Here is a 17,375-nt window from a genome sequence, read left to right on the forward strand (position 1 = left end):
ACGCGCGCACGCACACACACACACACCATTCTGTAAGCCTATTGCTTCTTGCATCTGGACTAACCTCATCCTACCCCCACTCCCTTGACCTGGGCCTCCATCATATTTAGCCTGCTTTGCTTCTATGAATTTCAACATGATCTGTTTCCCTGTAATCACTTCATTCTATGCAATCATTCAACAACAGAGTAATCAGAAGCAATAAAACCAAGAATGCGATCACGTGGTCCCAGCTAAAAACCTGTGGCTCTGAGGTCCCATAGACTGTATTCCAACCTTCTTTTTCTCCTGCCACATTTCCCTACTCACACCAACCAGTCATTCCTTAATTGAGCCATGATTTCCCTCACCCCACATTATCTAAATGTTGCCCCCTTCGCCTGACCATCCCTGGCTGGCAAACTCTCCTTCTCGTCTCCTTTTCTCTCATAAATGCCTCAACGATGGTGCTCACCAGATTTTATTCCAAAGGTCTAAAATGTCAGCCCTTTTGCCCTGCCTCTCCCCCTACCCCCATGCAGACGGGGAGCTTTAAACACACCAGAGTTGTTCAGTAAGTATTTTTATTACGTATGAATGAATAAACAAATGTCTTAATTTTCAAACCTAAGAAAATGGGATAAAAATAACATAGGAATAAAGCCAAAGGGAAAAGGAAGTCTTTTTGTAGTGAAGGAGAGTGGATGCCATCAATACAATGAATTAATGATGAATATGTATTAATTAGTGAGTGTGAAGGAACAGTTGAACAGGAAAGTCTAAACTTCCAGAAGGCAATTAGGGGCTATAGATCTGGAGCTCAACTGAGGTTGCAGGGCCAGAGATACTGAGCAGTAAGTCATCTGATGAAGGCTGATAGTCGAACATATATAAAAAAGAGTTTTCTAAAGCAGAGCCCAGAGGGTCAGGGGCTATACTTTGGGGAAATATGTTAAGGGGTGATAAGAGGAGCTGGTGAAGAAGAGGTCTGTGAGCAGTAGGGAAGAGAGCACACAACAGTGATGGCAGCTAGGAGATGAAATGCACCTTGTATTTCCTTTAATAACTGGCACCACGACTTCTGCTTTACGGGTGGCCAACAAACATTACTTGAATTAATGGATTTTCAGAGGTCAGTATGAGTCGAAGATAGATTTCAGAATATTAAGGTAACAACAACATATAAGGAAATATAGAGAATAGATGTAGATCTTGGGGTGGGGTTGGAAGGATGGGCAGAGATGTGATTATGGAGAAGTTTTATTGCCAAAACACAACAGACAAAAAAGGAGAGTAGATTGGATAGTTTTTGAAAGATGGTGGAGACCTGTGCATAGAGGTAGGTGATGAGATGCTTTTACCTGTAGACCACAAGGACAGAAATTAGGGCTTACATACTGTCTTTTTCACTAATTATTTGATCTAAAACCTGTCATTTCATAAGATTATTAGTTATCTGAGACAAGAACTCTGTCTTAGAATTTTCTTCTATCTCCTGCAGTTCTCAAACAAAGACAGTTACACAATGTGAATTTCATAATTCAGAATTTGAATCAAAGTGACTGTACTTTAGTTGCTCATTCCTAGGGAGAAGAGAGTGTTGTCATTTTACAACCATTCATAAATGGCAACCAAGAGCCATAGGTTGGGAAGTGAGTAAAGCATAATTTCATTTCTAAAATCCAATAGAGACCTATTAAGATACCTTGATGATCTGTTAGAATACCAAGAATCACACTAGACCCTTGGGGACCCCATACAGTTCCTCTAAGATGTACTGCAACCTGTGCTGAGTTTTTGAGATGGTGTCATGAGAAGATGGTGATGTTATCAGACAAATGCCTAGATGCAGAGGAGGAAAGTAGACACTAACTCTACACAGAGGCAGAGTGACCACCAATGACAGTGCAGGTATTGAGTGAGAGTTAGATCCTATTTAGAAGCCTCCAGAAACTAGGAAACTAATGAACACTACAGTAAGCACAAGAAAATGGGCTAATGATGGTACATGATCCGCGAATCTGCTTATCAGTTTTAATTACTTTCCAAGCTGTGGCATGTCTAAAATGATATTCAAGTCTGTCTAATGATTTCTGTACTTGCCTCCAGTGATTAATATTCCAAAAATGGTTTAACTTAGGCAAACCTTCACAAAGATTTCAAATGAACTGGCAAACGAGGGCTAACATCTGCACAGTACGTCAATGGAGATACATTCAAAGGGCTATACGTGCTAATATCACAGGGACTTGCAAACTGAGTTTAAAGCCTGTCAAAATATTCGAAAATATTCACATGGTTGGGTAGCTAAACTCAGGTCCTACATGAATATAAGCTAAAGTTTTAAGTGTAAATGTCTCCATTGCAAATTTAATTCTCTCTTTTCCCAGACAACGTATTCTCTGGGAAAATAAATGTTTCTTAACAAGAGTGACAGATTCAATCTACCATTTATCTTCAACTTGTATAATTTTAGCCACCATCCTTTTTAAATTAGAGAATGATGCAGTTGAACAAATATCATTGGTTTTATCAACTCTAGAGGGAAATTTACTTGATTTTTCTCTAAGCACGCCCTCTTCTCTTTGCTCCCCCTCACACTTACATGTCACTGGCAATGGAGGAGTTCCGGGACATAGACTTTGGTGAGAGGTCATAATCGCTGTCGGATCGATACAGAAAGGACTCCCGGCGTTGACTGTGGACAAAGTTTGCTTGGAGAATTAGCCCAGATCCCGGGCTGGTCATGGGATCCAAGGGACTCCGTCCAGAAGATGTGCCATTGTCCACATCGAAGCTGTCAATTAAGGAGAAAGAATGACATTGCTGTGAATTGTATGTTAATAGTTTAGTAAAGGGAGACTTCAGTTTAGGAACTGACAATAGGAAAACTTACAGCTGATTCCTGCTGTCAAAAAAAATGGTAATACCAAAATACACAAAAGAAAAAAAACACACTGACTTCATATACTTGTCTTCCTACACCTTTGAGTACCTCTGTTAACTGACCAACTACAAAATATATAGGTCTCTCTGAACTCGATTTCAGTTTAAAGGGAGCCATTCTGCAAAGACTAGCTCTCCTAAGTACACAATTCCTTTTACATAGTAATTCACTAAATATTTGGGTTCAGTTCAACAAGTGCCCATTACATGCCTAATATCCCTGATTCCCCAAACCTGGGCTTCTCCACTCCCACCTACACCTACCCAAGTGGCCACTTCCCTCCATCCCCACTGCCAGTATATTAAGTTCAGGATTCCGTCAACTGTCACCTACATTATTATAAGAGCCTTTAAATTAGTCTCTTGAATCCATTTTCCACCTTGTATGATTCTTCTTAAAATGTAAACCTGACTGTGTAATTCGTCAGTTCAAAACCTTTCAGTGGCTCACTGTTGTCCTCAAGATAAGGTTCACATGAACCCTTTTCCCAACCTCGATATGTAACACTCTTCCTTCGGGAACTTCACGCTCCCCTCAGATTGAACCACCACCTACTTGTATCAGGCTCTCACCACCTAACCTTTTGCTCCCCAATTTCTCAACACTCCAATCTCCTGCCTAATTGTTATTTATCCTTGAGGACTTAGTCTTCATCTGAAATGCTGCCCTGATACCCCAGAGCTTCATGAGATGCCCTTTCTCTGTGTTCCCAAGACTCTTTCCCACTCCCCAGTGATAGCGTTTACAATGAGCTGGAAATAATTACCACTTGATCTCCATTCCTCGACTGTGAGCTCTCTGAGAATGGAGATTCTGGGTGTTCTAAACACTTCATGGTGGCACTTCAGAAAATTTTTACTAAATGGTTTGAATTAATGATCAAATGAATGAAAGGCATGATGCTTGGCAATACAGGTTTTAGAGTCTGGGGGAAAAAAAGAACCATACATGCCATTCTTAACATCACAGTCTTTATAATCTAGATAAGCTTTCTACAAAGAGCTTTTCTAGTCTAGCATCAACCAGTAGTAAAATAAAGTCAACTCTCATGTGTTCTTATAAGAGGAGGGTGATAGCTCAGGAGAGTTCAGCAAGTATGTGGTTTAAAAACTTGTTGAATGAATAAGTAAACAAATGAATTCAAGTTCAGTTGTTAACATTTTCCCCATTAGAACCTTTATCCAAACTATTAACTAGCTAATTTTAAAATATTCTTTTACTTTTTCTACTGGAGTTATTAATAAATAGTGTTATGACCCAAAGGTTGGAGGCCAAACTGGAAGAATTATCCAGGGGCTTGATGTTTCATGAATCACCTATGAATCTATGACCAAAGTAGAACATTGACTCCAGATCAATCTGTCTAGTAGAAAAGAAAAGGAAAAACTCATAATCTAGCTTAGCCAGTCATAAACATGTTTTTCAATTTAAAATTTTCTTAGAATTTTGTCACTTTACAGATATATTCATTTGGTCCTTAAAGGACATTGAGAGATTATCTACTTGAACAGATTCATTTTACAGACAAGGATACCAGCTCCTAGAAAGGTTAATTGACCAAAGTTACTGAGCTACCTGGATTTAATTATCTACTAGTCCTGAAGTTCTCCCAGCTGTAATGCATAATCCTGTAAACCACAAAAGTGTGTTAGCAACTGTGACACCCAAACAGGGACATCTGTTTCGTGCGGACAGACACTTCATGCATCTGGGACTTTAACAATCCTGAGGAAGGCCAAAGGGAAGGGATCTCTAATCATTAAAGAGACTTATTCAGGATCTCTGGCAGGCTCTCTTGGATATGCTTAACTCAATAAGCATTTATTAAGTACCTACCATAAGCACATTGAGGTACAAAAATAAAGGAGATGACATTAATCCAAGCTGGGATATCTGAGAAATCTTCATGGAAAAGTAGTATTTAAAGAGGGCTTTTGAAGGCATTCAGTATACAGTTGAAACACATAAAAGACCTCTGCATAGGGAGAGGATAGGGGTGATTTCTGCTCTAAGGAGATAGTCATGGCCGCTCTTCAGCATGAGGAGGTCTTAATGTGAACACATAAAAAATGTTTATGTTGATTCTCCTTCAATATCAAAATGTTCTTACTGTTTTAAAAAATAAAATATGGTATCCTTTTCATGCTATGCAGAAACAGAAATATAGGAGATATAGGAGTACGATTTTTGGCTTAGTTTTTCTCAGTTCAATTGAGGAAATACCAATATTACCCCCAAATCAGAAATTTGCATTTTTTTATTATTATAATCTTTCCAATTAAATTAAGCAAGTCTTGACTTAACAAAAAAAATTCTCCACTATCAGTTTTGGAACAAATAATGATAAGTATCTTAAAATATTTAACATTTTTTGTGGTAGTATTACCTATTAAAACCAAACATTTATTAGTAGGTCATAAAATGCTTGATATGGGAGTATATGGGCTTTGATACTTTTCTTTGCAGGTTGTAATATAACAATTTGTCCACTGGATGGAGATCATTTTCTTGAGGAAAATCTATTGTAAATAAAGGCCAAAACTATCTATTTCTTAAAGACTCATGAAAACAACCTCTTAAATATTATCCAAAAAATAAAACCTCAAAATTTACAGGAAGTGATTACCAAATATTGATGAAAATATATTAGCCTAAGAAATATTAGTATTAGCTTTACAAACAGATTGAGAATGATCTAAAAAATGGTCACTGATTTGTTATTAGACATTTACGCTTACTTAAAAAAATGAACTCTTTTGTTCAAATATTAGAACTAAGGATCTCCTCTTGGGAGAGATTAGGTTGGGAACACATCAAGGCAGTACTTCATTCAGTGAACAGTAAATTAACTGAGACTTTATTTAGCCTGAAAATATGGATGGATTCAAATAAGCCGCTCATTTTTGAAACATAACTTTATAAACAGTCAATGTCATGGTATTATTAACAAGACAAGAAGATGATGAGGGCTAACCCTAACCTTAGATGTTGGTACCAAAGAGATCAGTTGTGAATTTGCCAAAAACATTCTTTGGCAAACAGTTTGATATAATGAATCCTCTTTTGACTCACTGCCAGTTAGATGAAGCCCAAGTATAAGCTTAGCAGAAGTTTGGGAAAGTAAGTATAGATTTGGGGAGAGTAAGAATGTCTGAGTCTAATGATGATGGTGAGAATAATTAATCATAATGATGATAATAATGATAATAAAGCATTTGGAACACTCCAAGCGCTAGGAATTGTGCTGTGTGCTTTATGTACGTTATCTCATTGAATCCCCACAATAACCCTTTGAAGTAGCCACTATATTTTCTATTTGACCAATGAGGAATCTGAGTCATGAAGAAGTGGCTCTATGTTAAGTCACATGTTCAAGGCCATACAGTTTGTAAGTGGGTTTTAAACTCAAACTGTCTGATTCCAGAGCCTGGGAGAATGGCCCCTGTGTTTCTGTCTCTATTGCAAAGCCGCCCCTTATTCATTATAAAAATAGGGAAACATCTCTTAGCTTCCTCACCAGGATAGAACTTCAAATGTTAACATTCTGAACAATTTATGGATCAGGTTTGCCAAGGCTAATTCTGGGACTTGGTCTTTATATGACCCCAAATTTTGGAATTTTCCAAATCCTCTGTTTTTCCAGTTTTGAATACAACAGTAAGGTGCAAAAGAGTCTCTGTTGAAACCCCTTTGCTGGGTTTCCTTACAGAGTTTCAGAATTTGGAATAAGGAGGGATGATGAGTCTGCAGAAGGTCTTAGCAAATGCAACTAAGCGAGATGCTCCATTGTCCCACATGTTTGCTGTCCTTAATGCAGTTCAATGATGTACATGTTCCCTGACAGAGCTGGCTTTTACCAAGAAGGCATTAGTGGAAAAGCAGCAATGCAACTGTGCATGGTCCCCAGTGGGGGGCGGTAAAGAGCAATGGCCCCGCCAGCCTGTTGCAATTAGAACTACTGAAGGCTGTGTGCATCTAGCACTACTCAGGACCATTCACTCCACTCAGGACCCTGTAAAAACCAAAGAGAAAACAAGCAAACTGACCAACCAACCAAACTGCTCCCCAGCTCTCTCCACTGTTCCAAATCAGTAGAATTACTGGACTACCTGCCGTGATCCACCTTCCATTCAGCCTCCTCCACTGCTCCCACACTTTGTGTCTACTGACCTGTAATCATCTGTCCGCTTAGGATCATTTCTCATTTTTTTGTTCTGATGCTAGACCCTGCTTCTCTGGCTTACATATTTGGCATCTCTTCTTGCCCACGATGTGGACTCTCTCCTGAGCCATGGTCCTGCTATTCTCCTGGGTGAACAGCTCATGTCATGTCACCGGGCCATCAGGACCTTACACTCAACATTGACCCCCAGTGTGGAGCCTGATGAAGGTGAGACACTTGAGGACTCCAGTGGAGCCGCTGCGGGAAGCCCCGATCAACAGAGGTCCCATTATCAGAGCATCTGTGAAGAGCTCCCACGGGGAAGACCCTGGAGAGAACGAGCAGCTGCTGAACGCTGGAGGGGACCCTGGAAGGCTCTAGTCACGTCAGGAGCCTCTGAGAGCTGCTTCCGTTGCTGTGTATTAACAATAGTGCATTGACAACAGAGATCTTCCCATTGGGAGATGGGGAGATACCAAAAATATTCCAAAGACATTCACTTGGGAATTAGAAAACGTGGTCTAAATTTCATATCTTGGTTCTGCCACCTTCTAGTTGCATGCTCTTGGGCAGTTACTGTACCGTTCTAAGCCCCCATTCGCTGATAAGGATGATTACAGTATCTAGTTCTAGGGCAATTATAAGGCCCTATATAATATTTGGAAAGCATTTAGCACACTGCCTGGCAGCTAGCACATTCCATATACTTAGCAGCTATTGTTATTTTTACTATTATTACCCCTTTTCTTTGAGGGAGACTTTCCATCCAGATTGTTCCTGAGCACACTGCCTTGGGAAGAACCTACAGGGGGAGATGCGAGAGAGAGGGAACTGAGGGCTGGTCAGCCAAACCACCAGAATCAGCCTTGGCAATCAATGAGGTGACAGGTGCTGGAGCCAGATTGCTCTTATGGTTTGAGCTGCTTTTACAACTTAGTTGCCGTCTCCACTCCACTCCATCATTCCAGTGTGATAACATCCGGGGAGAGAGTAGAGACTGTTGATTTTTCTCTAGATATTCCTCACCGAGGAGAAAGAACAATTTCCTGCTAGGAACATGGAAGGCATGGAGATCCCAGCAACCTGGGTGGGGCTCCGGCGGAATAGAATGGGCAGAAACAGTCCTGACCTCAGGCCTCCAGCCACTGGGTCTAGCTTGGTACCTGTACTTGAGACACAATGACAGTGCTGTTTATTCTCCTATACCTGACTCTTCTGTGTATATGGTAGCCCATGCTGTTGGCTGTATGATGGAATCCATTTTGGTGATTTACCACTCAGGACGAGGGGGATGGTTTGCCCTCAAGCTTAATGAAGTGTAAGCAGAGTTGGAAAATGATTTCAAAAATATTTTTTCTTTCTCTAATAAGTATTTTACCATTGTTATCAATACCACGAGGCTATGAAACCTGTTTCTAATAAACACCAGTGATATTTAACATTCAAGGTTTTCCTGCAAGATCAAATACCTTCTCTGGAGTAAAGAAAATAAATACTGCTTCTTCCAATTCCCCATTTTAATATTTACTTTGTTTAGATTATCTATAGAGATGAGACTGTAGAAAAATGCATTTTACAGTGATATGCATAAATGACGATTTTTTTCCAATCAATCCCAAAACTGCATCTCAAATTTGAATAGGACACCGTGAGAGGGCATGGTATTTAGCACATTAGTGGATTATAGATGTAAGTGACAGTGTGCATGTTATCTTGCATAATACATATATTTGCATGGAGAATGTAATTTCACCCTTTGTTTTCACAGATGGTTTTTATAAACAAAAGCCTGGCACAAAGGGTAAAGGCATATGCCTATTTATGAGTAAAAATATCAGATGATCTCAGGGAACACACAACATTTGTTTCTGACATGTCCATGACACTCTCAAGTCACAGAGGCCAATAAAGAGATTCAAGATGAAAACGACGGTGTGAGTTTGATGTTTGGACTGGAGGCCAGAAGGAACAAGCTGGACTTAATTAGTAGGTTTTTGCCAAACGAGATGGCAAAAGGCTGATTTTTCTAAAAGATTCGATCTAAAATTTAAAAAGTTCAAACTCAGAATTGTTTTACTTGAGGTTTATAGATTATTTCTTTTTAAAATTTATTTTTATTGAAGTATAGTTGATTTACGATGTGTTAATTTCTGCTATACAGCAAAGTGATTCAATTATACATATATACATTCTTTTTTAAAATACTTTTCCATTATGGTTTATCATAGAATACTGAATATAGTTCCCTGTTCTATACAGTAAGACCTTGTTGTTTATCCATTCTATACATAAAAGCTTACATCTGCTAACCCCAACCTCCCATTCTCCATCCCTCCCCCAATACCCTCCCCCTTGGCAACCACAAGTCTGTTCTCTATGTCCATGGTTCTGTTTCTGTTTCATAGATAGGTTCATTTGTGTCACTTTTTAGATTCCACTTATAAGTGACATCATATGGTATTTGTCTTTCTCTTTGAGACTTACTTCACTTAGTATGATAACCTCTAGTGCCATCCATGTTGCTGCAAATGGCATTATTTCATTCTCTTTTATGGCTGAAAATCTGTTAACAAAGGTTCTCAAATGGGTCCTAACAGGGGGCCACAGTGTTGGGAGTTAAAGGCAAAGCCTGCAGTGGCAAAGTGAGGTCCATACTTGCAGTAAATCTCTAAAAATAATAAATGGTTCAAGTCATATATTTAACCTGTATATATGTTGACAATGAAAGTGTCTATTTTCGTAGTTGTTGGTAGACCTTAATATTTCTGAAAATTTCGTCCAGGCTTCACTGTGATTGAGAATAAAATAAGTAAGCATATGTTCCTTTCCTTGACATCCAGTTTTCAGGTGCTGATCTCAAACTAAGAGTATGGAGGGGACGGGAAGAGTAAAGCATAGGTCTCCCGGCTGGGCTGGACGTGAGCATCAGATGCAGTCCTGCAAGGTTTCCCCTGGTTTTATTTTCTTTGTGTGCAAGGAAACTACCAACCTTACCACCAGGCTTTTGCTCTCTGAGACCACGTCTGAGCTCTTTTATTTCCAAAATGCAGTTTTCATCAAACCTTGGCTTCATCAAGCTAAAGCCCAAGAGAGGAAGAGCGTCTTGTTAACAAGGTGGAGGTGCAGATGTTTCTGTGTATATTTATTTCTTCTGTGACACAAAGCAACTAAGATTGCTCTGATAAGCCCACACTGGAACACTGGTAATTAATGGTGTGCCCCCAACTTCTTTATTCTTTATATCGCAGACTGAGTGATCCCACTAAAATGTTAATCAGATCCCTAGGAGTCCCGGCTCAGCATCCTCCAATGCTTTCTATTGCACTCAGAATAAATACTCTGTCCTCACTGGGGCTTAAGGCCCTCCTCAGTGGATTTGGGCCCCTGAGGCCTCTCTGATCCCACCCTGTACCTCTCTCCCTCTGGCTCACTCTGCCTCGGCCTCTTCGTCCCCTGGCTGCTCCTTGAACACATGTGAGCGCTTCCTCCTCAGGGCCTTTGCATTTGTAGTTCCCTCTGCTGGAATATTCTTTACCCCGGTATCAGCTCAACGTCACCTTCACGGTGAGATATTCCCAGGCTACTCTATTTAAAATTGCCACCCTAATCTCCTAGCCTTTCCTAGCTTCCTAGTGAGAGAAACTCTTGTACATTGTTGGTGGGAATGTAAATTGGTACAGCCACTATGGAAAGCAGTGTGGAGGTTCCTCAAGAAAAGAACTACCACATGATCCAGCAATTCCACTTCTGGGTATATAATATCCAAAGGAAATGAAATCACTGTCTGGAAGAGGTATCTGTACCCGCATGTTCATTGCAGCATTATTTACAACAGCCAAGACATGGAAACAACCTAAGTGTCCACTGACCAATGAATGGATAAAGAAAATACGGTACATATGGAATGGATATTATTCAGCTATAAAAAAGAAGGAAATCCTGCTGCTTGTAATAACATGGATGACCCTTGAGGGCAATCACACTAAGTTCAGTAAGTCAGAAAGAGAAAGACAAATACTGTATGATCTCACTTATATACGTAATCTAAAAAAAAAAAAACCAAAAAATACCTCATAGATACAGAGAATAGATCAGTGGTTGCCATGGGTTGGGGAGTAGGGGGTGAGAGAAACAAGTAAAGGTGGTTACAGGGTAGAAACTTCCAGTTATAAGATGAATAAGTTCAGGGATATAACATACAACATGGTGACTATAGTTAACAATACCGTATATTTGAACGTTGCTCAGACAGTATATATATATATATTTTTTTTTCTTTTTTAAGGATATTTATTTATTTATTCATTTGTTTATGGCTGCGTTGGGTCTTTGTTGCTGCGCACAGGCTTTCTCAGTCGCATTGAGCGGGGGCTACTCTTCCTTGCGGTGCTCAGGCTTCTCATTGCGGTGGCTTCTCTTGTTGCAGAGCATGGGCTTTAGTCGCGTGGGCTTCAGTAGTTGTGGCACATGGGTTCAGTAGTTGTGGCTCACAGGATCTAGAGGGCAGGCTCAGTAGTTGTGGCACACGGGCTTAGTTGCTCTGTGGCATGTGGGATCTTCCCAGACCAGGGCTCAAACCCATGTCCCCTGCATTGGCAGGCAGATTCTTAACCACTGCGCCACCAGGGAAGCCCCCAAGAGAGTCCATTTTTAAAGTTCTCACCACACACACACACAGATAGCTGTCACTATGTGAGGTGATGGATGTGTTAAAACCGTATTGTGGTAATCATTTTGCAATATATACATATATAAAATCATTACACTGTACATCTTAAACTTAAACAATGTTTTATGACAATGACATCTCAGTAAAACTGGAAAAAAACAAAGTTTCAATAAAAAAATAACTACAATAAAATTTCCGTCCTAGTTTCCTAGCCTTTCCTAGCCTCCTTTTCTTTTTATTTTTCTCCGTAGCATTCATTTACTTATTTTGTTTATCGTATTCTGCTCATTAGTATGTATCTCTATAAGTGTAGGGGTTTCTATCCATGTTGTTCATTAACATATGCCCAGCACCTAGACTAGTGCCTGGTACATAGTACTCAATAAATACTTGTATTATGAATACATTAACATCTTTACATGCAACACTAGTTACTATAGCCTGGTTATTATTTACCATGGTTACCTGTGTGGTTCTACTTCAAATGAACTTTATTATTATTATTATTTTATTTCAGCCAGGAATCAGTCACTTTTTTAAAGAAAGAACTAATGAAGTTTGATTAGTTCATTTGAAGAAATCATCTGGAAAAGCACATTGAATGCTGGGCTGTTAAAAGACTTTTTTTTTTAATTTACTTATTTATTTATTTATTTTTGGCTGTGTTGGGTCTTCGTTTCTGTGCGAGGGCTTTCTCTAGCTGTGGCAAGTGGGGGCCACTCTTCACCGCGGTGCGCAGGCCTCTCACTATCGCGGCCTCTCTTGTTGCGGAGCACAGGCTCCAGACACGCAGGCTCAGTAGTTGTGGCTCACGGGCCTAGTTGCTCCGCGGCATGTGGGATCTTCCCAGACCAGGGCTCGAACCCGTGTCCCCTGCATTAGCAGGCAGATTCTCAACCACTGTGCCACCAGGGAAGCCCGAAAAGACATTTTAATAGAATTTATCTTGAACATCCTCCTGTCTGCCCTCCAGTCAGCCATGGAATCAGGGGTGTGATCCTGGTTTAATGTCACATGAAGGTTATATAATTTTGAGAGTCTGTTTTGAGAAAAATAATACCCCCCAAATTCCTACTTTTGCAAATTTTACAAAACGTATAACTATGTACAGTGGCTAGTAAGCCTCCTTTCTAGAACTTAGAATGGGCCCCAGCCAATGGAAGGCTCTAAGCTTGATCGTCATTAGTTTCACAATAAATTTGCATTTCAGGCTGTGATAGAACAGGAAAGGACAGAAAAACAATGGAATGGCTGAAAATGGGAATGTGGTACAGTATTTTTTCCTAAAAGGTATCTTATTATTTCAGATTAGGTTTTTCCTCATTCTTTTTTTTTTTTATTTTTTCTGATAGCCAAAATTTCCAAAGCATACTCATATTTTTCATAACTTTTCTTGCTATTTGCACATGCTCATTCTTCCAGATGAGTGGAGTATCCACCAGGTAGGATACTGGAGTATCCACCAGGTAGGATACTAGAATCACTTGAAGGTCTGAGAGGGATATGCTTTAAACCATATGTCTCTATAGAGATAATGATTTTCTGTTTGAGACGTGGGTTTTTAAAATGTGGTTCTCAATCTTGTTCCTGGCTATTCATGTATTTAGACTTATTAAGAATTAATTTTCAAATGGCTTAACTGGATGAATAAGAATTATCAAATAATAAATCCTTTTATTATTTAAATGGTGAAAATACCATTTAAATATCATATATTAAGTAGATTAATGTCTAGATAAGTTTAAAATAACTGAAAACAAAAACTGTAATAGTTCTACCAAAATTGCCTTTAAAAATATAACCTAGGGTACAGAAATAGAAAGTGACAATGATAAGATGGCGGAGTAGGATGTGCTCTCACTCTCTCTTGTGAGAACACCAGAATCACAACTAGCTGCTGCACAATCATCGACAGGAAGACACTGGAACTCACCAAAAAAGATACCCAACACCCAAAGACAAAGGAGAAGCCACAATGAGACCGTAGGAGGGGCGCAATCACAGTGATATCAAATCCCATAACTGCTGGGTGGGTGACTCACAGACTGGAGAACACTTATACCACAGAAGTCCACCCCATGGAGTGAAGGTTCTAAGCCTCAGGTCAGGCTTCCCAACCTGGGGGTCCAGCAATGGGAGGAGGAATTCCTAGAGAATCAGACTTTGAAGCATAGTGGGATTTGATTGCAGGACTTTGACAGGACTGAGGGAAACAGAGAATCCACTCTTGGAGGGCACACACAAAGTAGTGTGTGCACTGGGACCCAGGAGACGGAGCAGTGACCCCAGTGGAGACTGAACCAGACCTAGTTGCTAGTGTTGGAGGGTCTCCTGCAGAGGCGGGGGGTGGCTGTGGCTCACCGTGGGGACAAGGACACTGGCTGCAGAAGTTCTGGGAAGTACTCCTTGGCACGAGCCCTCCCAGAGTCTGTCATTAGCCCCACCAAAGAGCCCAGGTAGGCTCCAGTGTTGGGTTGCCTCAGGCCAAACAACCAAAAGGGAGGGAACCCAGCCCCACCCATAAGCAGTCCAGCGGATTAAAGTTTTACTGAGGTCTGCCCACCAGAGCAACAGTCAGCTCTACTCACCACCAGTCCCTCCCATCAGGAAACTTACACAAGCCTATTAGATAGCCTCATCCACCAGAGGGCAGACAGCAAAAGCAAGAAGAACTACAATCCTGCAGCCTGTGGAACAAAAACCACATTCACAGAAAGACAGACAAGATGAAAAGGCAGAGGGCTATGTACCAGATGAAGGAACAGATAAAACCCCAGAAAAACAGCTAAATGAAGTGGAGATAGGCAACCTTCCAGAAAAAGAATTCAGAATAATGATAGTGAAGATGATCCAGAACCTCGGAAAAAGAATGGAGACAAAGATCGAGAAGATACAAGAAACGTTTAACAAAGACCTAGAAGAATTAAAGAACAAACAAACAGAGATGAACAATACAATAACTGAAATAAAAACTACACTAGAAGGAATCAATAGCAGAATAACTGAGGCAGAAGAACGGATAAGAGACCTGGAAGACAGAATGGTGGAATTCACTGCCGTGGAACAGAATAAAGAAAAAAGAATGAAAAGAAATGAAGACAGCCTAAGAGACCTTTGAGACAAAACTAAATGCAACAACATTCACATTATAGGAGTCCCAGAAGGAGAAGAGAGAGAGAAAGGACCAGAGAAAATATCTGAAGAGATTATAGCCGAAAACTTCCCGGACATGGGAAAGGAAACAGCCACCCAAGTCCAGGAAGCGCAGCGGGTCCCATACAGGATAAACCCAAGGAGAAACACGCCGAAACACACAGTAATCAAACTGACAAAAATTAAAGACAAAGAAAAATTATTGAAAGCAGAAAGGGAAAAATGACAACATACAAGGGAACTCCCATAAGGTTAACAGCTGATTTCTCAGCAGAAACTCTACAAGCCAGAAGGGAGTGGCACAATATATTTAAAGTGATGAAAGGGAAGAACCTACAACCAAGATTACTCTACCGGCAAGGATCTCATTCAGATTCGATGGAGAAATCAAAGCTTTACAGACAAGCAAAAGCTAAGAGAATTCAGCACCATCAAACCAGCTCTACAACAAATGCTAAAGGAACTTCTCTAAGTGGGAAACACAAGAGAAGAAAAGAACCTACAAAAAAAACCCAAAACAATTCAGAAAATGGTCATAGGAACATACATATCGATAATTACCTTAAACGTGAATGGATTAAATGCTCCAACCAAAAGACACAGGCTTGCTGAATGGATACAAAAACAAGACCCAAATATATGTTGTATACAAGAGACCCACTTCAGACCTAGGGACACATAAAGACTGAAAGTGAGGGGATGGAAAAAGGTATTCCATGCAAATGGAAATCGAAAGAAAGCTGGAGTAGCAATATTCATATCAGATAAAATAGAGTTTAAAATAAAGAATGTTACAAGAGACAAGGAAGGGCACTACATAATGATCAAGGGATCAATCCAAGAAGAAGATATAACAATTATAAATATATATGCACCCAACATAGGAGCACCTCAATACATAAGGCAACTGCTAACAGCTATAAAAGAGGAAATCGACAGTAACAAAATAATAGTGGGGGACTTTAACACCTCACTTACACCAATAGAGAGATCATCCAAAATGAAAATAAATAAGGAAAGAGAAGCTTTAAATGACACAATGGACCAGATAGATTTAATTGATATTTATAGGACATTCCATCCAAAAACAGCAGATTACACTTTCTTCTCAAGTGCGCATGGAACATTCTCCAGGATAGATCACATCTTGGGTCACAAATTAAGCCTCAGGAAATTTAAGAAAATTGAAATCATATCAAGCATCTTTTCTGACCACAACGCTATGAGATTAGAAATGAATTACAGGAAAAAAAAAACGTAAAAAACACAAACACATGGAGGCTAAACAATACGTTACTAAATAACCAAGAGATCACTGAAGAAATCAAAGAGGAAATCAAAAAATACCTAGAGACAAATGACAATGAAAACCCGACGATCCAAAACCTATGGGATGCAGCAAAAGCAGTTCTAAGAGGGAAGTTTATAGCTATACAAGCCTACCTCAAGAAACAAGAAAAATCTCAAGTAAACAATCTAACCTTACACCTAAAGGAACTAGGGAAAGAAGAATAAACAAAACCCAAAGTTGGCAGAAGGAAAGAAATCATAAAGATCAGAGCAGAAATAAATGAAATAGAAACAAAGAAAACAATAGCAAAGATCAATAAAACTAAAACCTGGTTCTTTGAGAAGATAAACAAAATTGATAAACCATTAGCCAGACTCGTCAAGAAAAAGAGGGAGAGGACTCAAATCAATAAAATTAGAAATGAAAAAGGAGAAGTTACAACAGACACTGCAGAAATACAAAGCATCCTAAGAGACTACTACAAGCAACTCTATGCCAATAAAATGGACAACCTGGAAGAAATGGACAAATTCTTAGAAAAGTATAACCTTCCAAGACTGAACCAGGAAGAAACAGAAAATATGAACAGACCAATCACAAGTAATGAAATTGAAACTGTGATTAAAAATCTTCCAACAAACAAAAGCCCAGGAACAGATGGCTTCACAGGTGAATTCTATCAAACATTTAGAGAAGAGCTAACACCCATCCTTCTCAAACTCTTCGAAAAAAATTGCAGAGGAAGGAACACTCCCAAACTCATTCTATGAGGTCACCATCACCCTGATACCAAAACCAGACAAAGATACTACAAAAAAAAAGAAAACTACAGATCAATATCACTGATGAATATAGATGCAAAAATCCTCAACAAAATGCTAGCAAACAGTATCCAGCAACACATTAAAAGGATCATACACCATGATCAAGTGGGATTTACCCCAGGGATGCAAGGATTCTTCAATATACGCAAATCAATCAATGTGATAAACCATATTAACAAACTGAAGGATAAAAACCATATGATCATCTCAATAGATGCAGAAAAAGCTTTTGACAAAATTCAACACCCATTTATGATAAAAACTCTCCAGAAAGTGGGCATAGAGGGAACCTACCTCAACATAATAAAGGCCATATATGACAAACCCACAGCAAACATCATTCTCAATGG

The 17,375-nt window shown here is 39.6% G+C and overlaps 1 protein-coding gene across 19 annotated transcripts in view; it reads right to left on the reverse strand.

Annotated features, from left to right (window-relative positions):
• Window positions 1-17,375, reverse strand: part of PDE4D (phosphodiesterase 4D) — a 1,112,988-nt gene that overhangs the window by 217,743 nt on the left and 877,870 nt on the right. For all 19 annotated transcript variants that reach the window (XM_082382269.1, XM_082382264.1, XM_082382253.1 and 16 more), the window contains one exon: window positions 2,585-2,776. In XM_082382269.1, coding sequence (XP_082238395.1) covers window positions 2,585-2,776 — 192 coding nt within the window. The remainder of the gene's footprint in view (window positions 1-2,584; window positions 2,777-17,375) is intronic.

The sequence above is a fragment of the Balaenoptera borealis genome, assembly GCF_965194805.1.
Source record: "Balaenoptera borealis genome assembly, chromosome: 2".
NCBI classification, from domain to species: domain Eukaryota; kingdom Metazoa; phylum Chordata; class Mammalia; order Artiodactyla; family Balaenopteridae; genus Balaenoptera; species Balaenoptera borealis.